Genomic DNA, 15665 nt, shown 5'->3' with positions numbered 1-15665 from the left:
TTTTCAAATACTCTCAATTTATGATCCTCTTTCAATATAAGAGACCAAGTTTCACACCCATATAATACTACAGGCAAAATTACTGTTTTGTATATTTTAACTTTTAGTTTCTTAGATATTAAACGAGAAGACAAAAGTTTATGAAGAAAAAAAGTAACATGCATTTCCTGAATTAAGCCTACTTAAGAGACCTGTAGGAAGACCAAGACGAAGATGGAGGGACAACGTTGAGATGGACCAAAAGAAAATCGGTAGGGATGGAAAAAGAGTATATAGAACTTGCTCAAGATAGGGACAGATGGAAGGCCTGTATTGCTGCAGCCATGAACCTTCGGGTTTAAGAAGGCTAGGGAGTTAGTTAGTTAGTTAGTTAGTTAGTTAGTTAGTATGTCTCACTGCTACACGGAAAATCCTACAGGAGTTTTATTTTTCTTCGAAGTCTGAGATTCACCGAACTCCCATATAGTACTAATTATCTTCATCGTTGCGATATAAAAAGAGAAACATAAGTATTTGTGTTGTGAATAGAATAGCCATGTCACGGCTTTTTATGTTATCTGTAAAAAAACAAAAAAGAACATGAGGATCATGTCGGAAATAAACTTGTAAAGAGCGAGGCTTGCAACATGAAGCTTCGAGGATGCCAGTTCCTAATTAGCTCCGTATTAACCAACTAATTATTTTGCCTTCTTAAACCCGAAGGTTTAGCAACAAAAGCCTTCCATCTCTCAATTTTGTACTAATCACACAGCTGGAAGCTTGCGTGTATCACCCTCACTGTTTATTCAGCTCTTGACCTTAACTATTGATCATGCATTTATATTGCATGTTTCCCATGTCAACACAAAATATATATTTTCTCTTGGATTAATTTTAACTATGATGATGAAAATTTAACAAAGAGTAGAGAGAAAGAGAAAGAGAAAGAATAGCATATCAAATAGCTTCTAACATTTTATGATATATCCTACCATATTCTACATATTCAACGAATTCATTTGATTACAATGCAACAACATTTTATTATTACGTCATATGTTTCAATATTTTCATAGTCATCCAAACGTTTGACAAAACATTTTTTTTTAGTTACAAAGATAGGAAGAGCAAGAAAGTAGTTGAATAATTTCGAGAAGTATTTCTTAATAGAAAACAGTGTTTTAATTTTTTTTCTTTCTTTCTTTCGTGTAACCACTATGTTATGGATGGGAACAAAGCAAAACCAACATTACCACTATGTTATTGTGTTGAAAGGGATTTTCCCGTTATCAATTGTGTTCACACACAAAACTTAGTGCCTGTCTGCATCCATACCTAGATCAAAAATATTCGAACCCCTTGTAACTTATTTAATTATTTACGCTTGTGCTTGTATTTGCTCTCTTCTGGTTTAAAAAAAACCTAGATAGTTAGTTAGTTGATTGTTTCCCACTGCACTATTTCAATTTTTTGAATAATCACATGTTAGTTATGAATGCATTGTTGACATCCTGTCTGATCATATATGTGTTTGGGCTGAAGCTCCGTATCTACCTGCAACATTTCTTTTCTTCTTTTTTCTTGTTATCTGCTTTCTATATTTAACATTAGAAACAACACATTCCCATTAACAATATTTCATGTTATGCAAAACATTTAAGTCTATACGCCATCAGGGTGTGTGATTGCAACTACGTTACCACTACGTCATCCGACAAAAAGCCAGAATCGGTATTGTTATATTTTATTGCTCAGGTCATTTCATTTTTTAATATGTACAGCTATAGTGAACATACTAACTTAAGCCCTCAGAGTCGTAAACCAACAAATATACACCTCTGTTAACTGCCTTGTATTTGAGGAGGGGGTAGTTGTTGGTGCAATACACTTTGAAGTTTTCTTTTCTAAGTGCCACACATCAATTTCATCATAATTATCATTATTCATCGTTGCCATTAGCCAAAATTGCCTCTTATTTTTTACAAATTTTCGTACTGATATCGCCTTAGCAGATTAACAGAAATCGTCTGAAGTTTGAACTCGTGACACCTCCCAATACCGTTGCAAGTTTATTTGTGATTGTTCCTCTCAATTATTTAAAGTACCTCACTTTCATATTCAAATACACACAAGTAAAAAGATTCATATCACATTAGTGATTTTAAATTGTATTCTTGGGGCCACTTTCTAACATTGTTGCCTGATATTAAAATAAGCAAAAACACTCTGCTATGCTTAATAAAAAGAAAACATCCATTCATTGCTAGATTGTACACTTGTATAGGTCGAGGTTCATAAGCCTCGTCCATCTCATTCTAGGGACTGCATATTTTGTATACAGTTTATAGTGGAATCACAACACAGGTTGTTAAGAATATCGTCAGTAAATATGAGAATTCTTGCTGTGAAATTTCTATGCTGTTTAACCTAATAGAATTCGAATCCCTGAGAGAGCCAAGTACTGAGCTTTAGCATTCCATATTAGCAAAACATTACGTACGTATTTATAACCTCAATTTACTAATCAGGAAATCCCCCTTAGCCAACCAATTAGCACATTTATATGACCTTCTATAGAGGAAGAGGACATGACATTTCCGAGCCGGTATTATTGATGTGACATTCTTAACAAGTTAATGCACATATATAGCTGTCAGTGTATCAATCTTTATGCAAACACTGAAGAATATTTGGAATGCAAAGAATTCTTGTGACAAAACAAATAATTAGGAAATTCTTTTTATCCAAACAATCAACACAAAGTTCTCTTTTTATAGAGAAAAAACAAGAGCATAACATTCCCCGAGACAGTATTATTGATGTAACATTCTTAACAAGTCAATGCCTTAATGTTTACACACATACATAAGCGCATCAATCTCTACACAACCACACACACACATATACAAGAATATTTGGAATGGAAAAAATTCTCAGAAAATTCCCCTTAGCCAAGCAATCAGAAAACAACACAGGTCTAATAATTTGTTGCATAATATTGAATAATAATTTGTTGCACAACATGATGCAATAGAAGTAGACCAGAAGTAGACGTGTATGTGTATGTGTGGGTAAATATATATAGGTGTAGGTGTGTGTGGGTGTGTGTGCGTGTGTCTCATATGAGCATCTTGGATTAGTTTTAAGTGATACCAAAACAATATCGAAAAAAAACCATATTTTTAACAAATTTATAAACAACAATTTGGCAAATTCAAGTTTAGCCACATCAATCTGAGGGGGGTCATACTTTCTCGGAAGCTTTTTTTTACAAAAATCGTAGGTTATACAGAGTAGCAATGACATTTTATAGACATTTTGCCTTAGTTTTAAGTATTTCTATACAGTCAAAAATACCTCTTCATTTCTCAAAAACCTCTTCATTTCTCAAAAACCTCTTCATTTCTCGCACCAGTAGTACCACCAATTACACTACCTAAATGACAATAGTTAAAGACATATTTTAGCGAATTACGCCGGCATAAGCTAAGTACGTGTTGCTAGAAGGCCTTCGTCGTTGCAAGTCACCTAACCCATTCACTAAGAAATAAGAAAAAAAAAATATTGACGTACTGAAAAAAGTTGACTTGTTCACCAAGTTCACAGATGTTTACTCATTGATGACTCCGTCGTTGTCGTCTATCAAAAACCTAAGTACCTTGGAAACAGTGAGAGTTATCAAAAAATCTCCCTTTGTCGATTTTTTTTTGGTAACGTAGAGTACGCGTAGAGAGGTCGGGTTTAGTGTGTCGGTCGAGTCTCGGTGTCCTCTGTCCTCCCATACCAAAATAAACATAGGTCGTCATGGAACCAATTTTTCATCAATCGAAAATTTTCTAAGTCCACAGCGTTAAAAAAAATCTTAAATTAATATATATCGAAAAACACCCCCCATACGGTATCGTTAGATACCTACCTGTCGATTTTGGAGGTGTAGAATACGTGTACCAAGTTTTGGTGGTCCTGGGGTCAAGGGGTAAGAAGTTAACCCACCCTTCAAAACTTTGATCACTCTTAACTTTTGAACAAATAGTCGTAGAAAGGTCGGGTTTAGTGCGTTGGTCGAGTCTCGGTGTCCTCTGTCCTCCCATACCAAAATAAACATAGGTCGTCATGGAACCAAAAATTTTCCGAAAATTTTCCAAGTCCTGCGTTAAATTGCAAATATCTCGAATTTTTGACAAACAGAGGTGTCCCATAGGACCTTTGAGGAAAAAAAAACACGTGAAACTCTACAGAGGAGTGGTTATCTAACTGCAGCCGTTAGAACCTTTTTTGGTTGTGCACCACACACCCTGGTGGGGTTATAGGGACCAGGAATCCTAAAAAAAACAATTATTATTATTTGTTTGTTTGCTTGAAAAAAAAAACACGTCACAATACGGAAATAATGAGAGGCGCGCGCGAGTGTGTGTGGCAGAAATATCACATCGTTCGCGAGAGGTTTACAAAGGTCACGATATATAAACATTGGCCCGGACTTAGAAAAATTACGATAAGGTGCATTCGTACTTCAAGGATGAGAAAGTGTATTTTCTCGTACCGGCTTTTCTTCGCTGTGAAACATCGTCAGCGCAATAAATGAGGCGCGGAACCTGGAGAGAAAGTGAGTTTTTGAGGTTTTGGTACGATTTTCTTAGAGGTCAAAAAATCAGGGGTGTCATGGAAGGCATATTTACTATCTATTCAGTATAATAGGTTGCGTCATCAAGTCATTGAAAGCCAAAGTCACTCAGTTTTAGCTGTATTTGCAATACTTGATTAGCAGGTTCATTGTCGTTCAGGAACATACCCACATTTTGAGCTTTACATGGTGTTCCTGCAACAGAGTGATCTTCAGTTGAATGAGTTATTTGTTTAGTAATTTGCAGTAAGTGTCTCGTCCTAGGGAAGGTAATTTTAAGATAACATCCCGTTATTTCCCAGGAAAATGAATCAAAGGTCTTCCCTGCAGACTTGATAGGTTCAGAGTGAAGGACATGGTAATGTAGATTAGCATAAGACAAAAACCAGACGGTAAACAATTAACATATTTAATATAAACTGACCTTATGTCCGAAACATTCAAGCACATTGAATCAATATACAGCAAGAATACACACAGAACACATCACCTTATGATTTCTCTTCTTCTGGCCGTGAAGACCATGTCTTGTAGCCATACACTTAATACCTGGACCGTATCAAGTCTTTTGTTTTGAACTTCTTGAAGGAGGATGAACCAAAGTGCCTTCATCCCATCGACTTATGCCTTATCTCTTGATCGTGGTTATATATTAATGTTTCGTCCAATACAGGAAGTTTTCGGGTTTTATAAAATGGTACATATCTTTCCGCGTTTTGTCCGCAGATAAAATTTTTCGCACACATTTTTCTGAGAGTTCGTGTAAGCTCAAAATGTAATGAATTTTGGCATCAACGTGTTCCTGTAAAATGCCCAGATTCTCTACCTCATATTTCAATGATGTGATTCGGTCTGCGAGTATGGTGTAATGAATTTGATTAATGATTTTTAGAGCCGTCACTGCTTTTGGTTTTCCTATACAGGTGCCATCATCTGTTCAAAATTTACCACGTTTCAACTGCAAAACACTTTTCGCAACTGTGTATAAAGAAGCAGAGTTGAGTAGGGTGTTGCACATTTCCTCACGGATCACCTTAGGAGACTTGCAAGTGTAGATCAAGAACTTAATGACAGCCCTGATTTCTATGTTCGCAAGTATCGCTTTCTGGGCAGACATGCTCATTTCGTAGAACTTCACAAAATGGTAAGCTTCGGATTAATGCTCTGGCTTTTCGTTCTTCAACATGGAAGGATATTAAGAAACATCTCAAAGCAGTAACAAACATCTGAATGGAGACGAAGGCAGAAAGAAACATATCAATGGAAGGTGCAGAAAATCACAATGTTGGGATAGGCAGTATAAGTGGAGAGAAGACAGGCAGATCACTGTAAACAACAAGTGTTCCCTCGACAGAGAGAGTGTGATGTGACACATGCAACGGCATTGAGCAAAGATGGAGGTAGCAGCAAAGAAATAGTAGCTTTCTATGGAGCGATGTGAACCCATACACAACAGCAACTTAACTGGCAAAGTTGAGGTTGCCAGGTTAATTTCATGAAACAACTATATTCAAGATGGATAATTTTGTAAAGCACAAAGTATGCAGGTGTAAAGAACACCTCATGTTACCCACTGAATATTTGTCCCAAGAGCGAGTGGCATTTCCATCATACTTTCCTGTCCCTGTAGAAGATTCTGCCTAGACCCGAATAGACGGCCACGGTAGAATGCAATGTCCGTGCAGTATATGACAAGCTTCACTAAAGTCACAGTCGCTTCACTCCGATTTCTTTGAAAGTTGTGACCAAAGTTTGGTATTTACGTCTGCGTCGAATCAACGAATAAGTAAGTTTGATCATTGTTTCCGTAATGATATAGCCTAGGAAGCTTGCAGGTAATGTATCAATGCTCCTAGCTGTACATAATATCTGTACATTCATAGCTTCCGCTATTATTTGTACAACTCCACACCCTTCATTGCCAAGATCCAAAGCCCTCAATCCCAAATATCCACATTTACTATACGGCCTAGAAACACCTAAATGAAACAAGAAAATGCCAAACTTAAAAAAAAAAAATGTCAGTATCCATGAACTTTTCCCTAAAATTTTCATTGCAAAAGGAAATGTGCTAGTTCGTAGAAACACTTAGAGTATTTGTTGGTTTTTTGCATGCCCCTTCCAATACTATTTGAACGAAAGCAACCAATTGACGAACCCAACTACCAATACGTAACTGCAAAGAAAAACGTCATGTTTGATTCCCCTCCTCACAACGCTATTACGCCTTATATCTTTTCCTACGTTATAACTGGATTATTATTTTAATATTATAAAGCAATTAGGGATAAACAATATTTTCATCTTTTTACTGAAAATCGCTCAGGGTTTGTTTCTGGAGCTCATTGGGATATTTTTATTATTAGTATAACAATAGAAAATCACGTTCTTTGGTCTAGTCTTTCACTCACTGACGAAAGGGCGAATCCTCACTGGTGGACATCGAGTTCTTGTATCAGTAAACGTACCTTAAATCCTGGAATACGAAATATGTAGTGAGTAATAAAATATTACCCGCATCCGTAGTTTATTATCATTACTATATAATTTCTATTAAATATTGTACACGCGTGATACAATTTAAACCAAATTATTTTCGCAACCTTCAGTTGTAGAAAAATAGTACAAGGTAAATTTAAAGAGTACAGTTCTTGACACATGCGTGCATGTTGAAATGCAAATATAAATAATACATCCAGTATTATGCAATCAGGTTAATTTATATTCTGTTCATTTCTCGGTACAATGGAATTACAATTAGCAAGCCTAGTGTCATTACCAGTGGACAGATGTCCTTTGAATGTGAGTTCAAGGATTAATTTCCATCATTATAGAGAATGTTTAGTTAAACTACAAACGTTGAAGAATTTACAGTGCTCTGCGATGGATAAATGTTCCTCTCGGTCTTCGCACATCAATATAACTATCTGTTTCTAAACTATTATCCTAAATGACAACTTAGTTTCCTAAGTAGAACAAAAGCATTCAATACATTGTAATACGTACAATGTGGAGATCAATGGAATATTGCAAACGTTGAAACTATGTATCCAAAACATTACACAAACGATGAAATTTGAACCTAAGAAAAATAATTATATTCATTAATAAAATATAATAACTTTTATTTCAGCACTCATGGCAATAATATAAAGAGGAGAATAATCTACTACACGTCTCCAACCATGTTTTCACAAATTTTAATCGTGCTCCACAATGAATCAACGTTTCATGCTATGGTAAGTAATTCGACACAGATGAATGCATCACATTACAATAGAATAAAGCGAGAAGTTAACCGCACGTTTAGAAGTAAAACAAGAGATTACTTGAAAAGCAAAATTAAAGAAATTGAAACAAACAGCAAAAATAAAAATATCAGAGATTTATATAAAGGTGTAAATGAGTTTAGAAAGGGGTGGCAACCTAAAGTAAACTTGATAAAAGATAAAGACGGTGATTTTCTAGCTGACCTAAACAATATTATAAATAGATGGAAGAACTACTTTAATGACCTTTTAAATGTCCATGTAGGAGATAAATCAGAAGTAAATGAAGTACACACAGCAGAACCTTTAGTTCCAGAACCTCACTTGAATGAAGTTAAAGATGCTATTAAAAGGCTAAAGAATAACAAAGCACCTGGCATTGATTTAATACCGGCTGAGTTAAATAAATATGGTGGAAATTCATTAATATGTCAAATTCATAAATTAATTTGTTTAATATGGAATAAAGAAGGAATTCCTCAACAGTGGAAAGAATCCATAATTGATCCTGTGTTTAAAAAAAGGTGATAAAATGAACTGCAATAATTACCGTGGAATTTCTCTACTCTCAACAACATATAAAATATTATCTAACATTCTTTTAACACGACTAACCCCATATGCTAATGAAATTATAAGTGATTATCAGTAGTGTTATTTGTGATATTATAAACTCGAGAAAGTATGAGCCCCTCTCAGGCAGATTTGGCTACACTTAAAACTAGCTCAAAATGTGCATATGAGCTTATTGCTCAGGTGTGGTACTCTGTCTAACCCAAGATTTTTGTAAAAATGCCCTCGCGAATTTCCCGTGAAAGTATGACCCCCCTCAGATTGATTTGCCTACACTTACAAAAGCTACATCTGTGAGATTGTTGTCCATAAGCTTGTCAAAAATATGCCCCTCTTGATATTTTTTTTGGCTACACCTAAAACCAAGCCAAGATGCTCATAAAAACCACACCCACCCACACCCACCCACAAATATTTACTTCCGGTTCACTTCCGGTTTAAGTTCAATTGGACACCAGGCCCAACTTGCATATCTAGTACCAAGACAATGTAATATGCAGAGGCCTTCTAGAATTGCTCTGTGACTCTCTCATTTCTTACATCATAAACATATGAATTTTCACCAATAAGAATAACACTACATATAGTGTCATCAGGGAGTGTATCGTGGAATTGACAGATAATTTTAATGTTTGTCCTGTCACTAACCACAACTTGTTTCCTTTTTGAGGTGTTGATTACAAACATGGGTCTCTGTGCTTTGAATTCATCTGGTGAGTAATACATGTCTGTATTGCCAGTGGTGACCCTTTTGTATGCTGTAAATGCTTCATATAATTTAAGAAAATCATCCTTGGACATGTTTAAATTACAATTTTAACTAGGAAATACCTCATTTCTGAAAATTTTAAGATATATGTTTTTGATGTTACAGTTATCAAATTTACTTGAATTTTTTTCCTGATTATTGTGTCTTCCAGTCTGAAACAGTACCACCACTAAATCTGGCATGTCATATTGTATACTGGAGAATGAATTTGTAGCATCAAACTCATAATAGCTACCAGTGGCAGGATTCTGCACACATTGATATGTATAAAATTGTAAAGGCACCTGTGGATTTTTTAGGATATCTGCTTTGTATTTAAGAGCATAACTGACTTAATATTCAACAACTGGAATTCTTAGCTCCATAATCTGAATAAGGCATTTACCTTCATCAGGTAGGGTATTGGGCAGAGCTGCCCCAGGAGAGTTTAATGAACTGTACCTCATCAAAGCATTATTATCATTGGCAGCTCTTCTAAATGTAATTCTTAAACCACCCTTCCACATAATATCTTTGTAATCTGAGAAGAATCCTGGCAACATGCGCATAGGGAACAGCACTGTGTGGCTCTTAGATATTATTTTATCTCCAGCCTCAAATCCGCCTATTTTGTAGTAAGAAGCCTCGGTTTTGGATAATTTTAGTGAGGCCAAAGCTGTAGAGGTAATGCCGGGGTAATCCACTCTGTTTAAAACAACACCATGTTTTCTGAACTCAATTTCAGAGAACAGATGTGGCACAAAATTGTCTACCAATCTTATATTTGAATTTGCCGGATAATCTGTACCATCGAGCTTTACAACATCAAACTTGATATATAGATCTGCTCTGTGGGGGTGTATAAAGCCATCTCCTACATCAAGATCAACCTCAATCTCTGTGTTGGGTTGATTTAAATTTGCAAAGGTCCTCCTGTTTGGGGGGAATGATTGTAGCTCATAACTCTCAATATTTTCCATTTTTTTTGTATGTATTTTTATTTAAATATTAATCTCTATGATTGCAGTTGTTGTGGCTCCAGCAAAATCAACTAATTCTTCTTTTTCATTAGTGACCATCAACTCAATGTAATCTATTCTATTATGGCACACAGGAAAATATAATGTTGGTGATGGACTGTAGATGATCGGTTCCATAAATTCAGAGTTAGGTTTGAATGTTGCAATGATGCCAGTTTGTTTGTGAGTGCCTATGCCATTTGATTTGGTGATCATACCCTCGGCCACATTACAGTGAATATTTAGTCTCTATGGCTAAGAATTTAGGTATATTAATAGCAGTGTGTTTAACGGCTGGTTCAAGTTTTGTGTTGTTCTCAAAGCCTAACAGCTCTCCTATAGTACCCAGATCCAGTGTTTCTGTAGCAGATACAATCTCTACTCTGTGAGTGACAGAATTTTGAGTTAATACTATACCTCTGGGTAACTGAGCATTTAGAGTAGATAGAGTATATTGCCCTGGAGTGATAACAATGTTTTGGTCACCAACTGCAATCTTGTTGTTGTGGTGTGTAATATTAGGGATCAATTACATGCCATAAAATGCTCTGAGAGCTATTGTTTTGGGATACATTATATCATCATGTAATCTAAGTTTCAATATTGAATTTTGGCTGGTGAGATGGAATACCCCCATGATGCTTCAAATACCACAGGGCCTTTTGAAAATCTTCAATTGATGGTTTATTTATTTGAGATAGATATCTAAGAACAGATAAACACAGATGTCCACAATTAACATCTTTGAAATTTTGAACACGGGCATTATTGTAATAAAGATTAGCTGATTTTAGATATTTTACTAAATTTTCAGCTGCAACACCTCCAAATGAATCAAACACAAATGCCTCATCTTTTAAATATTTAAGATAACAAATCCAGTGAGTGCCCTGATTTTTGTACTTATCCAAATTAACTATGCCACACTCTTTGTTGAGTGGTTGTTCTGGTAAAGAATCAGACATGTACACACCTCTAAAATTTTTGATGCCTAGTGGCTTGATTAAAGCTTCAATATCTTGGTTTGTAAAGCGGCTCTTGTTTTTTTAAAACTTATTCGTGGCTCTCTTAACACCTTTGCCTTGTTTCTCTATGGCCAGATTATGGCGCTTCAATTCATGTTATTCTGCCTTATTCTTTTTGGCATCTATTACTGTTTTTGCTATGGCAGCTGATCCCCCAGCCAATCTCCCCACAGCCCCCAAAGCTGCTAAGATGGCCGGGATAGTAAATATGAAGCCACCTGAATGCAATTTTTTTTCTAGATTGCTGTAATTTTTTTTAATTGAGGGTACTAAGTAATAATTTCATACCATGGCCCTTGGCAAGACAAGAATTTTTTTTCTTGCGCTGCTTTTTGGTTAAAAGACTATCAATAGTTTTAACAGATTTAAGACCTGCATAAGGTATCTGATACATAACAACCTTGGCCTTCATTGTAGGTTTATTATATACATATTCTGGGTTTACATAGCTTAATTAAGTGGCTTAAATTTATTTAATTTATCACAACCCTCACCCCAGTTTTTGTTTGGTGTTCATATCTATGGTAGTCCCCAATGCTGCTATTCTTTCACTTAAAGAAGCATCTTTGCTTACAAATCTAACAAATGCAGCCTCTTCTAATTTCTTGTCTGCAACATGTCGCCTATCAAGATCAGAATGTGTGTTGTATGCTATGTCATGGTCTCTACAAGCAGCATCTAGAGGATTAACACCAGGGTCACCTCTGTTTAATCTATGGTCCAATTTTGTACCGGGACCACAATACTGATAGCCTGGAATGTGTAGTTCAAATGGCAGCTTGATTATGATGTCATTAACCAGCCCCCGACCCTCAGAGATATTCCCAAATTTGGGGGGTAGAGTATTATAGTTTTTATAAGATATCCAATCCCCTTAGTGTCATTCACTATAAAATTAGACAATTTTGTGCTTATCATGTACATAATTCCAACTTTTTCATTGTAAAAATTGTGGTTGCCAGCATTTTCTTCCCCAGCTATCACCAGAAACCTATCTACAAGTTTCCTGACATCATCAACCCACACAAATTCTTTAGGCAGGGTGTTGTGTTGTTTGATCCCACTACCTCTCTTGATCTGTGACCATATGGGTTTGATTAGGTTGTTGTATTTTGCTCCACTGCTAGACTTGACTCTTTTTTGTGTGGGATCATTGTTCTGGTATAGAGCATCTGATTTTATTAATATTTCTTTTGTAATGCTCATAATCTTGATCTGTATAGTTGCCAGGTCTCTTCCTAGTCATCAGTTCCCACAATCCAGGTGTGCCAGGATACTTAACAAAAGCACCTCTTTCTCCAAGATGAGATTCTGAATATACTATTAGATCATCTCCCGTAAATGTTACTCTAAAATTGCCAATTCTATGTATGATGCTACCATCACGCTCTGTGTCAGCATATAAGCCAAAGACCTCATCTTTGTTGTCTTTAGGTGTGTTTAAATATTTTTGAGCAAGAAGATCCAATTCAATAGGATCCTGAGTAGCTTCAATTCTTCAAGGAGCAACAGGACTAGGTTTATGAATACTAGAAAGTGGGGTGATTGGATAATCTAATATGTTCCTAGCAGCTACAAGTACAAGATCTGTGATCAAACTTTGATTTTGCTCTGTAACAGTTTTGATATTTTTACCTCATTCACTAATAGCATCAATAATAGGCTGTTCTGTTTGCTTGTGTTGTTCATAGATTCCTCGGTTCTCTGATTTCCATCCCTTAAATCTTTTTACAAGATAATCTCTTAATTTAAGATCATCAATAATTGGCCTTTTCATGGTTATTTATATATGTTTCAATGTCTAGAAAATTGTTGATTTTATTTCTGTATTTGCCACTATTGGGTTTCCTTGTCATATCAATTGTGACAAACCCATAGCTGTCCTGGTTCCAGCACCAACTGAAAAACTTGGAAAAATCATTGTAGCTCAAGTCCCCACCTACATATTCATCATGTATGTGTTTGAGGTTGGTATGATCTTGATGAAACACACATATAAAATTGCTGTTGTCTCGGATCAGCTGCTTTGGAATTTTAGAAAAAGTCTGTGCCAGGTAGAAGCAATCTATGTTTTTGTGCCGGCCCTGTGTAAATACATTTCTAACCTTGTTTTGATTATCCAGTATAATGTCATCAAACACAACAACAGAGTTATCAAGACATTCATGGAGTGGCTTAACATCTGGTTCAAAAGTGGCTATATCCAGTCCATCATATAGCTTCATCAGCTGCTGATATTTTAATTGTTGCAAGCTCTTAGAGAAGACATACAAGTGCCTGTTTTTCCAGTCTAACCAGTTGGGTGCCAATAAAAAATTATCAATCATTAGTGTAGTTTTACCAGAACCGATGGCCCAACAATAAGACATCTAATATTATCAGGCAGCAGCTTCCCATTTCTCTTATTCTGCTGTTCAGGCTCTGGCAGTCTCTTTATAACATCCCAGGTGTTCATAGTATCACTTTGTCTGCCTCGATCCAGCTGTGTTCTGGGAGACCTAGCCATTTGACAAATATTTTGTTGCCTTTTCTGCGGATGATTTTTTTCTATGAGATATGTGTCAGGCTGTTTAGTTTTGCTGAGTTATTCTTCATAAAACCTGCCTTTGAGAATTTCCCCTCGGTGGTCTTTTATTATATATGTGTATCGGGTCCCAGGTTTAACTTGAACCACTGTAAATAATTCAGTGCTCCAGTTTCTGGTACAGCCTCTTTTGAATATGTGCTTATATTTGCTGATTGTTACTTGATCACCCACCTTGTATTTGGCTTTTCTTGTTGTTGGCTGGTATCTAGGATAATAAACAGTACTGATCAATTTTTGCTCATCACATGAAGTTACCTTAGAGGGCTTCATGTTGATTGTGGAATGGACCAAGTTGTTATATTTATGTAGAAGTTCTGGTAGGATTGTAAGCCATTTATAATTACCTTGAAGTGTAAATTGTTTATACATATGATTGTTTAGGGTTTTGTTGAATCTTTCAACAATAGATGCCTTGAGATCACTGTAACTCGAGTAATGTTGTATTGACTGGCTTTTAATAAATTGTTGGAACACCGAATTATAGAATTCTTTGCCATTATCTGTTTGCAAATAGCGCGGTGATCTTCCATTCTGATTGATGATTGTCCTGAAGGCTTCTGTAACACATTTTCCAGTCTTGGATTTGAGTGGCACAGCCCAGGCATATCTTGAAAATGTGTCTATGACAGTGAGTAGATACTTGTAGCCCTCGTTGATCTTGTCTAAGTTTTTCAGCTGTCCACTTGCCATCTCAACCAAGTCACACTGCCATAAATAATCTATGACTTTTGTGACTACTGGCAGTCTCTTAAAATTATGTCTGGCTTGTCTGTGTAATTCATCAACAATAATTTGTCTAGACATAATAGGTAAACAAGAATATTTCAACTATAGAGTGTTCAGCAGCCGATACTACAGGATTTTCTAAATACAGTTTGTCTCCTATTTGTATATTAAATTCCAGAGAGCCATCATCTTCAGCATAAGAAGTCTCTAATGTATTGGGATCTGTAAAATCCTCTAACTCTACACTGGTGATTTTTGCTTTGTTATCAGCATTTGTTATTGATAAAGTAGTGTAGTGGTGTGCCTGCGGTTGTTGCCAATATTTGATCTTAATTGGTCTGAGTGTGCCCCCAACAAAAAACTGGTAATAAAAAATAAAATTGTGCAGGGGACAGCATATATATTTTGCCACCTGGTGTAAATGGTGAATAATATTTTTTGTTGGGGATACTGTACAATTCAAGAATTACTGTATGTTTAGGATTCTCGATTATGCCAGTTATTTCTTTTTCTGCTGTAAGCCATCTACTTGTTACAGATTCAAGATGCTCATTGATAGTCCTAACAATCTCATCGTGCCCTGGCTTGATTCTTATGTCTACAGCAAGTTTCTTGTATTGATGTACAATCTCTTGAAGCTGGGTGGCAAAAACAGACAGAGCATTTGCTTGGTTGGATTCCATGCTTCCTAGCTGTTGCTTGATATTATCTACAATTTGCTGTAAATTTTCAACAACTGCCAATTTTGAATTTTGAGCAGTAAGATCATGGACTTGTCTTCTGATATCCTCAAACAGGGCATGCAGTTCATTAATATGTTGATTAGTTGGTAGAGTGGCCACTGTCTGAGTAAGTTGTTTGTTGTCTGTCTGGATATTCTTGATATCTTCTGATTTCAATATGCGATTAACAGCTCTCTTAATATTTTTAAGTTCCTGTGATGTAGGCAGATTTGATACAGTATTTTGCAAAGATTCAAGTGCCAATTTCACATCATTTAATTCAGAAGCATCGGCCACACTTTGCATAGCATCTTGGAGCAGGGTTATGTCTGCCTGAGTAGGTGTTGATTGTTGTAAAATTTCAAGTTTTGTTTGGATATCATCGATTAAGTA

At 35.9% G+C, this 15665-nt stretch overlaps 1 protein-coding gene across 1 annotated transcript in view; it reads left to right on the top strand.

The window, feature by feature from the left end:
• The first annotated feature begins 7781 nt into the window (after nt 1-7781).
• The window catches only part of LOC145992352 (sodium channel protein Nach-like), a 303927-nt gene continuing 296043 nt past the window's right edge, over nt 7782-15665 (top strand). Inside the window, exon 1 of the mRNA XM_083128732.1 lies at nt 7782-7842. Coding sequence (XP_082984858.1) covers nt 7789-7842 — 54 coding nt within the window. The 5' untranslated portion in view covers nt 7782-7788. The remainder of the gene's footprint in view (nt 7843-15665) is intronic.

The sequence above is a fragment of the Lepisma saccharinum genome, chromosome 9 (assembly GCF_977018435.1).
Source record: "Lepisma saccharinum chromosome 9, izLepSacc3.1, whole genome shotgun sequence".
In the NCBI taxonomy this organism is placed as follows: Eukaryota; Metazoa; Arthropoda; class Insecta; order Zygentoma; family Lepismatidae; genus Lepisma; species Lepisma saccharinum.
Note: the sequence above shows the minus strand (reverse complement) of the source record. Positions and strands in the feature narration are given on the sequence as shown.